At 38.5% G+C, this 17,840-nt stretch overlaps 1 protein-coding gene across 1 annotated transcript in view; it reads right to left on the bottom strand.

Moving 5' to 3' along the window:
• Positions 1–17,840, bottom strand: part of LOC120045932 (CUB and sushi domain-containing protein 1-like) — a 346,822-nt gene that overhangs the window by 113,649 nt on the left and 215,333 nt on the right. The window contains exons 23-29 of the mRNA XM_038990858.1: positions 11,187–11,343; positions 6,240–6,431; positions 5,249–5,375; positions 4,090–4,292; positions 3,488–3,679; positions 2,509–2,647; positions 1,510–1,697 (exon numbers count right to left, since the gene is read on the bottom strand). Of these exons, the coding sequence (XP_038846786.1) occupies positions 1,510–1,697; positions 2,509–2,647; positions 3,488–3,679; positions 4,090–4,292; positions 5,249–5,375; positions 6,240–6,431; positions 11,187–11,343 (1,198 nt within the window). The remainder of the gene's footprint in view (positions 1–1,509; positions 1,698–2,508; positions 2,648–3,487; positions 3,680–4,089; positions 4,293–5,248; positions 5,376–6,239; positions 6,432–11,186; positions 11,344–17,840) is intronic.

The following is a 17,840-nucleotide window of genomic DNA, read 5'->3' as shown; positions in this document are numbered from 1 at the left end:
TACTGTGCAGGACAACAGGTCTTGAGCAGAGAGAATTGATTTCAATACAACATCAAGGAGGAAAATGTAAAACCATTTTTATTTTGCTAAAGCATTGTAATTTATCCATAAATGCAAAAGAAACTCAGCAGTTGAAAAGCCCAGATATCATGAACAGGTAGGGTATGCATCCTGAGATATTTGATGCATTCAAACACTGAACATTCCAGGGATTCCCAGAAGCTGCTACTGATATTTTGATCCCCTAGTTTATCGCCTAGACTGCTGTGGCTCTGCGGTGAACCTTAATGTAGGAGGCAGAACACATGGAGTTTGAGAGTAAAAAAGAGCAGGTACAGTAGAGTTGCTCCAAGGCATCCTCAATAGAAAAGACCAGCACAGAGGGAAATGCAAGGTAAGCATGTGGGTCTGTAGAGGCAGCCAACCAGTGTCCTTCTGGCAACAGACACTCAAAGAAGGACAGTTGGAAAAAGCTCTGGAGGTGGTGCTTCTATACACTGCCAAACAAGATGACAGCTAACAGCCCACTTCTTTCTGCTGCCCTGTGCTTTGGGGAGCGGTGAAAGTAGGAGGCCTGTGGTGGGAGATTCTATCACTGAAATTGCTACAGTGCATCACAATTTCAACCGCATTTCAATACACAGAGACAGGAAATGCTTCTCAACATATAAGGCCAAAGTCTACATGCTAATGCCCATAACCTAAAGCTACATTTTGAAATGGATTTATGAATACATTAGAAATACAGTAGTAGAAAACAATTAAAAATATATGAAGTATATTACAGTAATAAGTATGAAAACAGAAATAGCAATGCCATTTGTTTTTACCCTCTTTAATCAACATTTAAATTACCTTAGTTACCGGTGCATGGATGGGGGGGAAAAGTACGATATAGGAGATTGATTTACAGGAAAAATTGTGTTTTTAGCCTCGGGAGATGACAAATCTCACCCAGTTCCCATAAAAGGTAATTAGCTGCTCTAATTGTCAAAAGCAGAGGTAAATACAGGGCCGTCTGTACAAAATCAAACAACAAATTATGCTATTGATTGGTTTTAATAAATCTTCCAAGAAGAACGAGAGGTCAAAAAGGAAAAATACTATACACATCTGTGTTCATGGGTTTTGTGAACTTCATGGGCTTAATAAATAAAACCACTTATCCAGTCGATCATCAATGCATTCAATCAAAAGGCATTTAATACAAAGACGTAGGTTGGAAAACCTACTGTTTTTCAGATGCTGAATAGCTCTCTATGAACAACAGGCAAAAGGGCCATTTAATAAGTACAGCTAGCTGACAGGAAGAAACACATGCAATAAGGCTTTATCAATAAATAGTCTACAAAATATATTATCCAGTGGCTAGAAATCTTTCATTCTAACAACCTATATCTACAGAAAACATTTCTATAGAGACATCAACCTTACAATATGGCCGGAGCTATACACTTTCAAAGGAACCTAGGGTCACCTCCTACGAGACTAACATGATGCATCACTTGCCTTTAAATTCAATGGCAAAACCAGACATCCCGAGGGAGGCGTCACTTCTGAAGGCGAGGAAGAGGCTGTTCCCACTGCTCTCGATGCGCTCCGGGGCCTGGTTTCCCTGCAGGCTGCTGATCAATGGACCATTGGAGTTCTCACCCTCATAGATGTGCAGGAAGTCATAGCTGGGCTCCATGTTGAAACTGGGAGGATACAAAAGAGAACCTGGGTCATAAAAGACTGATGCCTGATTCACACTATAGGGTCAATCAGAACCATACTGTGCTGGCTCGGATATTTCCTTTTCACATATTTCCTTTCACATTGTCTTTTCCAGCGACTATGGCAAGGCCAGCCCGGCTCAGCCTGGCTTGACCCTGAATCAGGCATGTGGGGGCTGTCTGTACTGTCTGTAACTGTTATTAGAAAGATCAGATCAGTTTGTTTTGATTTTTCTCATGGGAGTCAATGTAATTCCTGTGGGTACATACACAGCCAGCAAGTATTCTACATTCATCACACTGTAGGCCTATAACTTTGGGGCAGCAGGTAGCCTAGTGGTTAGAGCATTGGACTTGTAACCAAAAGGTTGCAAGATTGGATCCCCAAGCAAACAAGGTAAACATCTGTCGTTCTGCCCCTGAACAAGGCAGTTAACCCACTGTTCCGAGGCCGTCATTGAAAATAAGAATTTGTTCTTAACTGACTTGCCTAGTTAAATAAAGGTTAAAAAAAAAGTAACACAAGCTAAAATTATACATTTTATAAAAGCTATTCCATTTATAGGTATCATCTAGGGATATTGGATAATACAGTACAACACATCGATTTGGATAATATTTGAACAAAGGCAAACTATTTCACCTCAAACACAGAAGTGTTTGATAGTGTTTGATGTTTGTTTACGGTAATTGCCAAACTGACAAAGACAGAGTGGATTCGCTCTTTCCATCTGTTCTTTGACTTTGGTCCTTATTACCGTGGGTAGCTCACAGCGTAGCATGAGCGACATACCTTTTGAAAATTAGAGCTATAACAAAGTCAGGGTTGACTTTAATTCTCCAGTCACATTCTTTTCCTGGAGGGTAGGGCTGTGGATAGTTGGGTGATAGAATTACCCCAGCAGGGCCTGTCACGTTGCCGCCACAGGTAGCTATCACAACAAGGAGAGTGAGGGCAACACAGGTTTTAATACGACATGTCTCCAACACATTAAATGTTTACGGTGATTGAAGTGACAAAACAGGCCCCCATAGACATTCAGTGACAAACAGTAGTGATGGAATTCCTTCCTGCAACTGTCATTCAGAAGGGTTACTAGCATCTTTGCTTTTTCTTTTTAGCATTGCTCTATTGTCAATTTAAGTGTGTGTGCTAAGCAAAATCCTGTCAATCATGTGCTTGTTTGGGAGGGTCTGTGAGAGCAATATTTTTATAACCTTAGTAATTTTCCACCGTTACTAATGATTCGGCCTATAAATGGCCTTCCATCAAACAATGATCAGTGTTGTAGTAAACATGTCAAATGACTAGAAGTGACAAAGCGTACTGTCTGACAAAGGATTTGTTGACAATGGCAGAAAATGCCAATTACATTTCAGTTACTGATGAATCATTCTTCGCACAGGGATTCACACTCTACTGAGGCATGGTTTACATTCTTAAGGATTCATGAATTCTTATAATAAACATGTCACTCATTCAACATAAATTAATTAAACTGATGCAAATGAATGGTTGGGTGCCCAACACCAACAGTAAGTAGTTCATAAAACAATGCTTACATGTATTTTCAGATACCACAAATCCTTCAATGAAAATAAGACAGTGGGGCGCTATAGGCCTAATATACACATTCCAAATAACCTTCTTGCAGCAGAATAATCCAAAAGGGAACATCTACCTATTGTACAAACCCTTTGATGACATACAGGTATAGCCATGAAAAGAAATGTATTATTTCTCCATTACTGTGGAGATCAAAGCAACATACCTATACAGGTCGGAGGGTCTGGCTGCCAATAGAACCTGTTATTGAGCTGTACACAGGTGATCTTGTCTAGGCCCTGGACCTGGTAACCTGGGTCACACTGGAAGGTGATAGTGTCCCCAGGCTCCCGACTATCCCCGTAACGTGTCCCATTTTGGGGTGTCCCGGGGTCATTACAGGTCGTCGCAGTAGTAGCTGAAATCACACAAATGAATCCCTTATAAACATTTTGACAGGACGGTTTTAAATCATACAACTCTCATTTCTTTCAGCCAACGGCTGATAAAGATATAAGCATAATTTCATGTGTTGAAATCATTGGACTGGCAGCAAACTGATTTGTGGGGACTAATTGTCTTTTAAATCATATTTCCAGAAAATATTTGCCATTTATATACAAATGCTATGCTCAATTGAATTTACATATATTTGTATGAAATACTTATTTGTCAAAAGGATTTGTCATAACAGTGTTTTATGCATGGCCCAGAGTAGGATAAAGAGAGGGAAATCTCAAGAAACATACTGTAGCATTTGTCTGAAAAGCTACTGAATAGAATGTCATGTCCGAATTCCTCTGGTCCATTGTGACAGGTACCACTTACTTGAGAACTGAATGGAGAAGCCTGACTTGCTGATGAAGTAATCACTGTCAAGCTGGAGCGTTAGGATGTTGAAGGTGCTGTGGGTGTCTTCGGGCAGAGCTGACCCACTCCATTCCTTCAGGAGGAAACCCCCCTCTGTTGGACCGTCCCACACCTTCAGGATGTCATGAGCCACTTCCGTGTCAAACACTATGAAGTGGAGGCTAAATAGAGAAAGGGAGGGCGATATTGATTACACACTATGCACCTCCTTAAGAATTAGAACCTTTCATACTGAAGTCTGGTCTTACCATTGGTTTACATCTGTGACAAACACCTACACACTCAACAATACTCTATAAATCAACTGACCAAGGGTTGCTACTGACTTGTAATAAGAAAATATCATTGGAATTCTATAGAACCAGTTCTCAAGTAATGTCTCAGACCAATGAAACATCTATATTAGATCAGTCTTGCTCACCAAACCATTTAAGGAATGTTTCAGTTATGTTCAGCAATAATTAGGGAGAGGATGAGTTCCTTTGATTTTTACATTTTTACATTTTTTTCAGTTAGCAGGCGCTCCTATCCAGAGCGACTTTAATTAGTGCATTCATAAAGGTGAGACAACAACATATCACTATCGTAGTAATTACATTTTCCCTTAACAAAGTAGTTATCAGCAAAGTCAGTGCTAGTAGGAAAAGACAAGTGTCATGAGATTTAATTAAGATACTCTTTAAAGAGGTCGGGTTTGAGAAGATTTCCTTAATAAAGTCTAATAGCCAGTGATGTCAATTGTATCTCTCCTCCTCCTTCATCTGTAAATTGCTTGAACTGAATTGGCATATCTGATTTCTATGGCATTTCAAGTGTGCATAATTGGTTTATCTTGGGGGTTATTGTTTTGTTTTTAAGAAGCCAGTAATGGACTTGAAGGAATAGATGCTAATGGTAGGAAGGCTAGCAGTGGGGTGAAATGCAATCAGCAATGGCACATTTAATCACAGCTTATTTTCCAAAAGTGCAGCAGAACAATTGCTCCGCTGTACTAGACACGCCTCGCTATAAACTCACTGATTTCATTTCAAATTTAAATGGAGTCAAGAAAAATTGGGCTATTGTGTATCTAATTGCCTATTCCAAGGGGGTGTGTCCCTATTGTGAGATACTGTACCTGATGGTTTTGCCTGTGTCCGCTTCGATAGACCAGGTACAGTGGAGGTTATTGTCATAGGGTGCAGGGTAACCCGGGGAGAGTATCCGTCCAGATATTGCACCTGCGATGTGGCCTCCGCATTCAGCTAGATAAGGAAACCAAAATGTCTCATATCATCAAAAATAGAAATCCGATTAAATTAGCCTTCTCTCTGGCATCAACCAGCTGAATTTATAAACATTACATAATACATCACATCATTACATGCACTTGAAATAATCAAATATGTTCTCAAGCGTCTCAAAATACATGTGTATTATTTTAGTGACTGCTGACGACACTGGAAAAGAGGAGAGGATATCCCTATTATGTTGCATCGTTCAAAGGAAATAAAAAATACAATGGCAGCCTAAGGCAATGTCATCCATTTTCCATGCTACTTTTCGGCTGTATGGAAATTTGTCTGAACCGAGCTGGGCTAATTAAGGAATGAGGCTGAAGAATGACACTGTAATGTATCAGTTCTCTCCAGTACAGAAAGCTCAGACTGTCCATACTTCAATTAAGAGGGAGACACACACAGTTTGTATAGCTTTAGGGGCAATAATATAGCCAGCATTAGGGGATAAATGTTCATAGCTGTTAACTAGCATAACTATTTCAGTATACTATAAATGACAGCATGTTAGCCCGGGGTTTGACTCGGAGTTAGCCTGAGAGAGCGTAACTGGCAAAGCTGGTCATATAATGGAATCAGTACAATATTAATAACAGTGGGACAGAATGCAGACAACACAACAAATTCCATGTTGACTGGTAAAACGGTATAATATTTTCAAACGCATCAGATGAAAATGAATCCTTTGGTATGGGCATCTTGAACTTGACCATTACCATGGTAATTAAAATGTAAACAAAATGTTACTTAGGAATGGTAAGTGTTTCACCATAATAAGGAATTGTATCCTTGATGATTAGATTTGTTTCTTTTCAGCTGTGACTCACTCACCTAGACAGGAAGGTAAAGGTTTGTCCCAAACCCTACGGTCTCCACTTAGGCATGTCAGAGTGCTGCTTCCATGGAGAGTATAGCCAGGGTTACAACTGTACAACACAAATGTGTTTGCAAAATGGCCATCATCTTGAATCTTGTATCCGTAATTCGGAGTTCCTGGTTCTTCACACTTGACGAGGTCAAAACCTACAAAGACAGATTTGAGACTGTTACTCATTCAAACATAACAAACATTCATTTATTTTCATTAATGACAAAGGTTGAACAATAAAAAAGACGTCTGTCTGGTGAAATAAAGCAAGCTGTTTCAAGCATTCTAGTTTGACTTTATATTAGTGATGCTTTTCATACATCAGCCTTGAGCATGCAATATTGTAGTTCAAGGTTATTGTAGAATGAATGGGAGCAGATATATCTGTCTCAAAGCACAACTGCAACGCTCACTGGCATTATAGATTTATTTTGTTTACCATCTTAAACTAGACTCTCTCATGAGAAATTCATGATATTGTACTTACTTACAAAAAATATACATTCTTGAAACAAGATACATTTGTGCCTCTACCTGTAGAGGTTGTCCATCAGACCACGTTCAACTAATGTGAAAGATAATACTGTTCATATAGGGCAAGTAAACAAGGACTAAACATACAATACGAGGCCTTTTTGTTATTGGTGGTTCCTCCTTTAAAAGTTGCGTCATACTGCACCACACCTATTGGCATTAGTAGAAAATGTAAAACCTTTTTTTGTAATAACATAGTACATTGATTTTAAGAAATTTGGTTTAATTAATTAGATGAATATTATGGTGTTTCAATTCCAAGAAAAACAAAAAACAAAACCCTCAGGGTTTCCGTTAGGATGCAATGGAAAATATTGCGCTGTACAACGTGACGGTTGGGAGTAGGCTACAGCATAAGAGGATTGGAGGAATCTAAATTAATATCTAAAGGGAATAACATTTCCACACCCTAATTGTAGTGTAACCAATACTAATTTTGCCTTTGGTAGGCCTACAGTATATAAAAATATATTTTTTTCAATGACTTGACTCTCCGCCAATAATTACATTTAGAGGATTGGAAGATTCTAAATTAATATCTAAGGGGCATTTTCCATTAGGATCTGTGAGAATATCTTATAATATCAAAGTTTTTTTATATCATTCTAAATGAATTAATAATAATAACAATAATAATCGCTTAGTTTAAAAAGTAACAATATTTTGGAGATTTCGTTTTCATTTAACATAGAGTGAGCGAGAAAAAGGCAATTCTTGAACATGGGGTGAGACATTCTCACTAATTTGTAAATAAAGCCAGTTTGTTATTTAGAATGATTTATTTCTGAAGAAACCTAACTTACATAAGGGAGAGCAGGCCATGTCCAGACTTTCTCGGTGACCTCAAGTACCTTCAATAATGGCTGCACTAGAGAATGTGGCCACGCGGGTGACAGGGGTTCAATTCCCTGATGGGGAGGAAGGAGTAGGCTGTCCTTGTAAATAAGAATTTGTTCTTATTATCTGATTCCATATGTGTTATTTCATAGTTGTGATGTCTTCACTATTATTCTACAATGTAGAAAATAGTAAAAATAAAGAAAAATCCTGGAATGATTTTAACCAAACTTTTGACTGGTACTTGGTTAATTAATTTGATTAATATTATGGTGTTTCTATTCCAAGAAAAAAATGAAAAACCCTCTGGGTTTCCATTAGGATGGAACGGAATATATGGCGCTGTACAACGTGACGGTTGGCAGTACAGTACTGGGCTATTTAGCTAAAGAATCCCCGTGTCATGCGGGCAGGGCACGCAGGAAACCGGGGATCAATTCCCCAATGGGGAGGAAGGAGTAGGCTGTCCTTGTAAATAGGAATTTGTTCTTAACTGACTTCTCTAACCAATACCCAAATGGAGATTAAGTGAAATTTAAAATCTCATTGATTTATTAAGACCAGTCCCATGCTTATCTCAGAGCAGTGCAAAACGGTGCTAAAATAGTTGTAGGCTTTAGCTTCAAATCCTATTGCTTCTAACTTCAATATGCTCTTTAAATAAATAAGACCTACACCACTTTTAACAGCATACACTTGTGAGACTCATGTCGCCTACGGTAGGCCTACAGTATATCGAAAAATATGATGTGACTCTCCGGCAATAATTACATATAGAGGATTGGAGGATTCTAAATTAAAACTGAAAGCCGCCTCATGGGTCTCCCGGTGGCGGTCGGCACGGGTATCGAACCTGCATCTGTTTGCACTGCGGGAGCCCCCATCCACAAATGATCAAAATACAGAGAGGTGTTGGTAAAGGTATATTGTCCTGCTAATATCCCATAATGGGCTATTATAATACTGTACATGGTGCCCAGGTCAGGATAACCAAAACATTTCTTTATTTAAGACTATGAGAAAGAATGTTAGTACTTATTTATTTTGATCAAAAGCCATGAATGAGTGAGTCACTCAGCTTTATGTAGTGGCCGGCTATATGACTGTGTCATCAACTTGATCATATATAACGATATTTTGGAGGTTATTTCGTTTTCAAAAAAATGAAAGAGAGCGATTGTAATCTGAATAAAGGCCAAACATTTATTTCTGTTTTTAGAGGGAGAGAAACCCTGGGCCAATTGTGCGCCGCCCATAAAGGCCAAAATATAGCCCTGCTAATAGACATAATGTCTTTGTACAACATGACCATGTGTTTGAAAGAATATTTTCCAGTAAGCAACAATTTGTTTACCTTCATTAGACACCATTGTTCCAATATTTCTCTGCAAATAATTACATTTAGAGGATTGGAGGACATTTCTGTAATTCAGTGATATTTATTCCCATAGTTGTCACGTTCTGACCTTAGTTCCTTTTTTATGTCTTTATTTTAGTTTGGTCAGGGTGTGAGTTGGGGTGGGCATTCTATGTTGTTATTCTATGTTTTGTTCTGTGTGTTATATTTCTATGTGTTTGGCCTAGTATGGTTCTCAATCAGAGGCAGGTGTCGATCGTTGTCTCTGATTGAGAATCATACTTAGGTAGCCTGTTTTCCCACTATGGGTTGTGGGTAGTTAATTTCTGTGTCTGTGTTTCACCATACAGAACTGTTTCGGTTGTTTGTTCGTGTTTTTGTTATTTTGTTCCGTGTTCAGTTGATTTGTTAAAAATCTATTATGGACACTTACCACGCTGCACATTGGTCCGACTTTTCCTACTCCTCCTCAGACGAAGAGGAGAATCGTTACAATAGTAATTCTATGGATCCATAACTAAATAAACATCAGCATTTTGAAAAAGTATTTTTATTATTATTTTATTAACGAAAGCATAAAGATTTTGGTGAATAAATACTTTACTGCTGTTTTGAGTTAGAAATGTAACACTTCAGAGTACTTAAGCATCGGATACATTGCAGGGTAGTAGCAGGGCTATAAAGAGTCTATTGTCCTGCTAATCGGGCTACAAGTGTTTCAAAATGACACCAGCTGTCCATCACTACTGTAAATAAAAATCTTGTTTACATTCTTTATTGTAACCACAATGTCACAAATAATTTGTATCTACCTTTCCAATTACTTTCAGAGTTTGGGATTAATTTGATTCATACTATGGTGTTTCTATTTCAAGGAAAACGAAAAACCCTCTGGGTTTCCGTTATGATGGAACGGAAAATATGGAGCTGTACAACGTGACGGTCGGGAGTACAGTACTGGGATATTTAGCTAAAGAATCCAGTCCTGTGGAAGACCGGGGTTCAATTCCCCGACAGGGAGGAAGGAGTAGGCTGTCCCTGTAAATAAGAATTTGTTCTTAACTGACTTGCCTAGTTAAATAAAGGTTACACTAAAAGCATAACATTTCAACACCCTAATTTTCTAATTCAAATCTAACCAATAGCCAAATGGAGATTCAAGACCAGTACCCATACTTGTCTCAGAGCAGTGCGATACGGTGCTAAAATAGATGTAGGCTTTTGCTTCTAACTTCAATATGCTCTTTAAATAAATAAGACCTACACCACTTTTAACAGCACATTATAGAGGATTGGAGGATATTTCTGTAATTCAGTTATATTTATTAGTATATATTATTTTATTAATGAAAGCATAAAGATGCCATTATTAGTTACATTGATTTAGTTTGAACGTGCAAACTGGCACTAAGAACAAAACAGCGGGAACGTTTCCCTAGTCAGCGCCATTATTAGTGCAATGCCCCTTAAATATTTTGGAGATGATTTTGTTTTCAAATAACGTAAAATGAGCGAGAAAAAGGCTTTTCTTGAACATGGGGTGAGACATTGTTACTAATTTGTAAATAAAGCCAGTTTGTTATTTAGAATGATTTATCTAAGTTTTTAGAAGGACAAAAACCAAAAACCTACAGTCATCTCATGGGTCTCCCAGTCAAGGCCATTGAACCAATATCTGTAGCAACACAGCTTGCACTGCTATGCAGTGTCTTAGACCATTGCGCCACTGAGACACTGTACAAAGTGACCGGTCGGGAGTGGCCTACAGTACTACAGTAAGAGAAAAATAATCATAACAAAATAAAATAATAAAAACCTTTGTGTAACAACAGTTTTAGTAAGTAATAGTGAAGTCTTGCACACTTTTCAGTTTCTATTTAGGTTTATGTCGCCCACTCATTGTCAGTTAGAGACACAGTAGGACCCAAAAGCATAATCAGTGCTCTAACTCCCTCTTGCGCTGGTCTGGAGCAATGAAGTGGTGACGCAGGGTACCGTACTAAACCACAAATTACCTTTAAGGTAAGCTCGCAACTTTTAAAGGAGGAACCACTGTAAGCTTAGAATTGGAAATTGGGTTAGTCTTGAGGGGGACAGTTTTTCAGTAAAGCCTGTTTGAACACGAATCAGGGAATATCTATAGAGGCTGTCTCACATTTGTTCTAGGACATAGTCTACCTACTGCTGTACGTCAGTCTGAATCCCTTGTTGGTTTCAGTGCCGTTGCTGTTGAACTCAATCCAGAGGTGATTTGAGGTACTGTTGATGATGGCATTGTACATGTCTGTTTTGGAGAAATTGCCAAGAAGACGATATGAAGTATCCTTTCCGTCATACACCTGTTGATGAAAGAACAACACTATAACTCACAGGTTTCTCAAAATACTATTAATATTCAAGGTCATATAATAATATAAATAATAACGATAACAATTTACTTTGACTATATACAGTATATATAACGCATTGATTACATATCTCCATAAGCATTTAATGAATGTGTTATAACAGGTCCTAATCGTATTATTAAAGGTTCATTAATGAAATATATTTATAGTATATCCATAGGGCATTCATGTCATGCTATGCAAGAGCTCATATTTAGGTATCTTAATAGATGCATCATTACAATTAGAGCTTAGTATCATTATTATGGCTGTTTCTCAAAAGCATGCTTCTGCTAAACCACATTTAGAAAATTATACTGATATATATACATATATATATATATAGCCTGTACTAGCCCCATTTCCCCCACCAGCCGGGGGAGGCCCGTGACTTATCTTCTTCTTCTTCTCACTGAGGTCAAGAGTGTATGGGGTCCCCACAGAGTTGACTCCTCAGGGTAACTTTTACGGCTCAAATTGTGTAGTTGAGGGTCATAACTCTTTCGTAACTCATTAACAGCCCTCCTCCACATCACAATTAAGTTGGTCATACTGGTCTATAACTCACACATGAAGGGTCTATTAATGAATTCTATGCAGTCAAAGTAAAGTCAAATCTATTTTCCCATGCAAAAAGCAGTTATAGCTAAGCATTTATGGATAATATAATTTGAATGCTTTGAATTTCAATCTTTGTTAAATCTACTCAAGAAAATTCAAACTGAAAAATGCCAACAGCGTGATTCTTCGGCGATGTCCTCAGCAATTGTTTTCTGTCCTACGTCTGGAAAATGTAAATTAAATTGTAATATTTCCTTTGACATTTGCGTTGTGTCCGTATTCATTTTGATAAATGAGACATTTTTATAAATGCTTTATAAATGCTTTATGAATGGGAAAACAGAAATGACAGTATGTTGACTGCATATACTTCATACATAGACCTTTAATGATGATAGACCTTTATAGATCAGATGGCAAACTGCTCAGTTAATTACCATGAAGTGCTTAGCTATAAATGCTTTATGAATGGGAAAATAGATTTGACTTTACTTTGACTGCATGTAATTCATACATATAACCTTCATGTGTGCGTTATAGCCCAGTATGACCATCTTAGGCCTCACTGTGTTGTGGAGGAGGGCTGTTAATTAATTATGAAAGCGTTATGATATAACCCTCAACTACATGATTTGATACGTAAGATTTACCCAGAGGAATCAACCCTGCGGAGATCTTCAAGCACCATTGACCTCAGAGAGAAGAAGAAGAACATAAGTCACAGGCCTATACTGGCTGGTGGGGGAAATGGGGCTAGTACAGGCTATATATCAGCATAATTTTCTAAATGTTGTTTGGCCTTTTGGCATATTCCCTATCACTGGTATGAGAGAAGCACACTTTTGTGAACAGCCATAATGATGACACTACGCTGCCATTGTAATGATACATTTATTAAGATACCTAAATATGAGATCTTGCAGAGCATGACATGAATCTACTTTAGATATGTCATGGATATATTTCATGAACCTTTAATAATGCAAATGGGACCTGTTATAACAAGTTCATGAAATGCTAATAGATGTGTAATAAATGCACTATGGATGTGTACTCAAAGTAAATCGTTACCATAATAACATACAGTACCAGTCAAAAGTTTGGACACACCTACTCATTCAAGGGTTTTTCTTTATATTTACTATTTTCCACATTGTAGAATAATAGTGAAGACATCAAACTATGAAATAACACATATGGAATCATTTATTAACCAAAAAAGTGTTAAACAAACAAAAATATATTTTATATTTGAGATTCTTCAAAGTAGCCACCCTTTGCCTTGATGACAGCTTTGCACAGTCTTGGCATTCTCTCAACCAGCTTCATGAGGTAGTCACCTGGAATGCATTTCAATTAACAGGTGTGCCTTGTTAAAAGTTAATTTGTGGAATTTATTTCCTTCTTAATGCGTTTGAGCCAATTAGTTGTGTTGTGACAAGGTAGGGGTGGTATACAAAAGATAGCCCTATTTGGTAAAAGACCAAGTCCATATTATGGCAAGAACAGGTCAAATAAGCAAAGATAAACGACAGTCCATCATTACTTTAAGACATGAAGGTCAGTCAATACGGACATTTTCAAGAACTAGAAAATTTCTTCAAGTGCAGTTGCAAAAACCATCAAACGCTAGGCTCTCATGAGGACCGCCACAAGAAAGGAAGACCCAGAGTTCTCTCTGCTGCAGAGGACAAGTTCATTAGAGTTACCAGCCTCAGATTGCAGCCCAAATAAATGTTTCACAGAGTTCAAGTAACATACACATCTCAACATCAACTGTTCAGAGGAGACTGCGTGAATCAGGCCTTCGTGGTCGAATTGCTGCCAAGAAACCAAACACTAAAGGACACCAATAAGAAGAAGAGACTTTCTTGGGCCAAGAAAATCGAGCAATGGACATTAGACCGGTGGAAATATGTCCTTTGGTCTGATGAGTCCAGAGTAAGTGAACAGATGATCTCTGCATGTGTGGTTCCCACCGTGAAGCATGGAGGAAGAGGTGTGATGTTGTGGGGGTAATTTGATGGTGATACTGTCTGTGACTTATTTAGAATTCAAGGCACACTTAACCTGCATGGCTACCACATCATTCTGCAGTGATACGCCATCCCATCTGGTTTGCATTTAGTGGGACTATCATTTGTTTTTCAACAGGACAATGACACAAAACACACCTACAGGCTGTATAAGGGCTATTTGACCAAGAAGGAGAGTTATGGAGTGCTGCATCAGTTAACCTGGCCTCCACAATCACCCAACCTCAACCCAATTGAGATGGTTTGGGATGAGTTGGACCGCAGAGTGAAGGAAAAGCAGCCAACAAGTGCTCAGCATATGTGGGAACTCCTTCAAGACTGTTGGAAAAGCATTCCTCATGAAGGCAGTTGAGAAGGCCAAGAGTGTGCAAAGCTCTCATCAAGGTAAAGGGTGCCTACTTTGAAGAATCTCAAATGTATTTTGATTTGTTATTTCATAGTTTTTATGTCTTCACTTTTATTCTACAATGTAGAAAATAGTCAAAGTAAATAAAAACTCTGACTGTTACAGTTTATATTTACCATACACTTCAATCAAATGCGATTTACAGTCATTCATATTTCAATGTTTTACATATGGGTGGTCCCGGGAATTGAACCCACAATCATAGCATCGCAAGATCCATGCTACCTGTGCATGTTCACCCACTCAGAAAACCATTCCAAACTGCATGTATTGTATACTCACGCAATTTGATGAATGGAAATAGACATTTGTTATAAAACACCAAACAGTGTGCCTATTGACATTCAGTGATTGCCATTGCTTAGGCTTACATTCATTGATGCGTCTTGCTGCCAAATTGACCTTTTTTGTAGCCTAAAAAGTCGGGACACCTGAAATGGGTCTGAAATTGTCCCTGGAAAAACCTCAACCTAACATACAAGTTCAAATGGCTACAATGTGTATTACCATGAACATCAAATAGGCCTACCAGTAGCCAGTGATGTAATGGTAAAAAAAGGTGAGTAAACTCTGAAATCCTGTCTCTTTCTAAAAAAAAAGGTAACACTCCCTATACTTTCAATGCATTTTTCTGAAAATCTGAGTAAACGGTGTTAACCCTCCACTAGGCCTACACCACTGTCGGTTGCCTACCCTCTTTTAGCCGAGACAATTTAACACACATGAATACACCCAGAACAGGTAGCCTACATTCAATATAATACATGAGTAGAATCAAAACATGTTTTGATACTGTAAATCACAAAATGTATTTTCTTACATTAATGGCATTAATGACAGTGTTATTTGTAATTATTAAGCATTTAACAATTGAATTAGAAAATGTAACTTAAACCTTGTACGAATCATGGATCTTGGAGAATGCCCTGTAAGTGTAACTATGCCTACATAACATTTCGCCATGAAATGTTTCGCCATGAAAACAGCTCCCATGGGCACACAAATCCCAAATAACGTAGGCCTATACCATTGCAAAATCGAATGCTTCTAACCGAACGTTAATGACAGTAGGCTTATAAGTCACCTTATAGGCCTACTGTCATTATCGGATAGCCAGCCTGCTTGTTGGATGGATTGGATGCGCATTGGTGTCTAGCTTTAGGCTAGTTGTGTAACGGGCTTCCTCCTTCTCTTCATCCGAAGAGGAGTAGCAAGGATTCGACCAAAATGCAGCGTTGGAGTTATACATATTATTTATTACAAGGAACAGACGAAGACGGAAAAACTCTTGAACAACAATACAAAACAACAAACGAAGTAGACAGACCTGGACTACGAACTTACACGTAACGAAGAACGAACGAACCAGTACTGACTACAAACAAAACGCACGAACGATACAGTCCCGTATGGTGCAACAAACACAGATACAGGAAACAACCACCCACAACAATCAATGTGAAAACACCTACCTTAATATGGCTCTCAATCAGAGGAAATGAAAACCACCTGCCTCTAATTGAGAACCATATCAGGTCACCCTTTACCAACATAGAAACACATAACATAGACTGCCCACCCAAACTCACGCCCTGACCGACTAACACATACAAAATAACAGAAAACCGTTCAGGAACGTGACAAGTTGTCTGATATTGTCGACCATCATCAGCTGATCCAGGAAAGAAAACAAATATTTATAGAAAATGATAAAGCTAATTAAATGGTCCATTACTTCTAGCCACGGAGAACACCAGTACCCGTGCGCATCTGAAAAACAAAGCAATGAGCGCTCTAAACAGCTGACTGACAAAAGCAAACAATGATAAATCAACTGATAAATCTAATACATTGGAATAAAGGCTATTTTTATCAAGGATGCATGGCAAACAAATGGCGAAAATGAAGAAGTACAAAGGAAAATCTACGCGTAAAGGAGCTCCGCTGAGGCTGAAATTCAACACTACTAAATGGACAGCACCACCACATAGAAATAAATGGTTAAAACCATGACAAAGTGGTGGGGGTGTTTGTTTAATTTAGAAGCTTTTATTTTCATATTTACCACTGTAAAACATATTTAACACTACATTTGAAAGAAATAGGAGAATGGTTCAATTAGCATTATTTAGAAACCCCTCCCAAAATGTTTGTTGCAGTTAGGGCAGCTAATGTCTCATTCAGGGGAGCTAAGCCCACCTGGCTCCCCGTAATTCACACCTTGACTGTACAGTATGCACCCTCTTGCAGTACAATTACATTATTTGCAGAGTGGCAGCGTGAGTAGTTTGAGTGAGCAGTTAGCATTCAATCAATCAAGAAAACAATAAAGATACATATTCTACATACATACTATGAATGCATACACAAAGGAAGAATATTTAAAGTGTGGGCCTTCCAAAGGATAGTGATCAAGACAAAGGGAGAATCATGTTCATGCGGGGAAACCAGAAGGGTGCCTTTTCCAAATAACATACTGTATATATTGAGACTACACAGAGAAGTGTGCTGTTTAATAAAAAAAATGGCAGAGGTCATCATAAATCAATGTCAGTTTTCCAATTTTCTAACACAGTTAACATAGTTTCAACCCTGAGCAGAGTAGTAGGCTGGGTTACATAATTCAAGACCAAAATGAGGAGAAAATATATTTCCTGTGTTTGACTGAGCATTTCCAATGCAGAAGAAAGTTTCAAGACCAATCAATTTACAACATAAAATACAATTCATTTGGAAGAACAAAATGTAAGAACTAAAACATTAGATGAATGCAACATTATTGGGAATCCTTCAGTCTCCGCAAAATCATTATAATACAAGAAACACAATGGCAAACAATGCAGGAGGTCGGAGAATCCTTGAACCCTTTTGCTACCCAATTTCATGATATCCAATTGGTAGATACAGTCTAGTCTCATTGCTGCAACTCCCGTACGGAGTCGGGAGAGGCAAAGGTCAAGAGCCGTGCATCCACCGAAACACAACCCAACCAAGCCACACTGCTTCTGGACACAATGCTCACTTATCCTGGAAGCCACACCAATATGTCAAAGGAAACACCGTACACCTGGTGACTGTGTCAGCGTGCACTGCGCCCAGCCTGCCACAGGAGTTGCTAGTGCACGATGGGACAAGGATATCCCTGCCGGCCAAACCCTCCCCTAACCCGGATGACGCTGGGCCAATTGTGCGCCGCCCCATTGGTCTCCCAGTCGCGGCCAGCTGCGACAGAGCCTGGACTTGAACCCAGACTCTCTAGTGGCACAGCTAGCACTGCAATGCCATTGTGCCACTCGGGAGGCCCATAATCTTTATTTGTTACAGCAATAAGCAGTGCCACTTCTGTACATTAGATAGCACTATAATGGGAAATAGTCGGTATAAGATATCCAATAAAACTTTAAATGTATTCTTTCAATCAAGAACTTTGCCATTAGGATAAACAT

This window comes from Salvelinus namaycush, chromosome 4, assembly GCF_016432855.1.
Source record: "Salvelinus namaycush isolate Seneca chromosome 4, SaNama_1.0, whole genome shotgun sequence".
Classification (NCBI taxonomy): Eukaryota; Metazoa; Chordata; class Actinopteri; order Salmoniformes; family Salmonidae; genus Salvelinus; species Salvelinus namaycush.
This window is presented reverse-complemented; position numbering and strand designations above follow the sequence as displayed.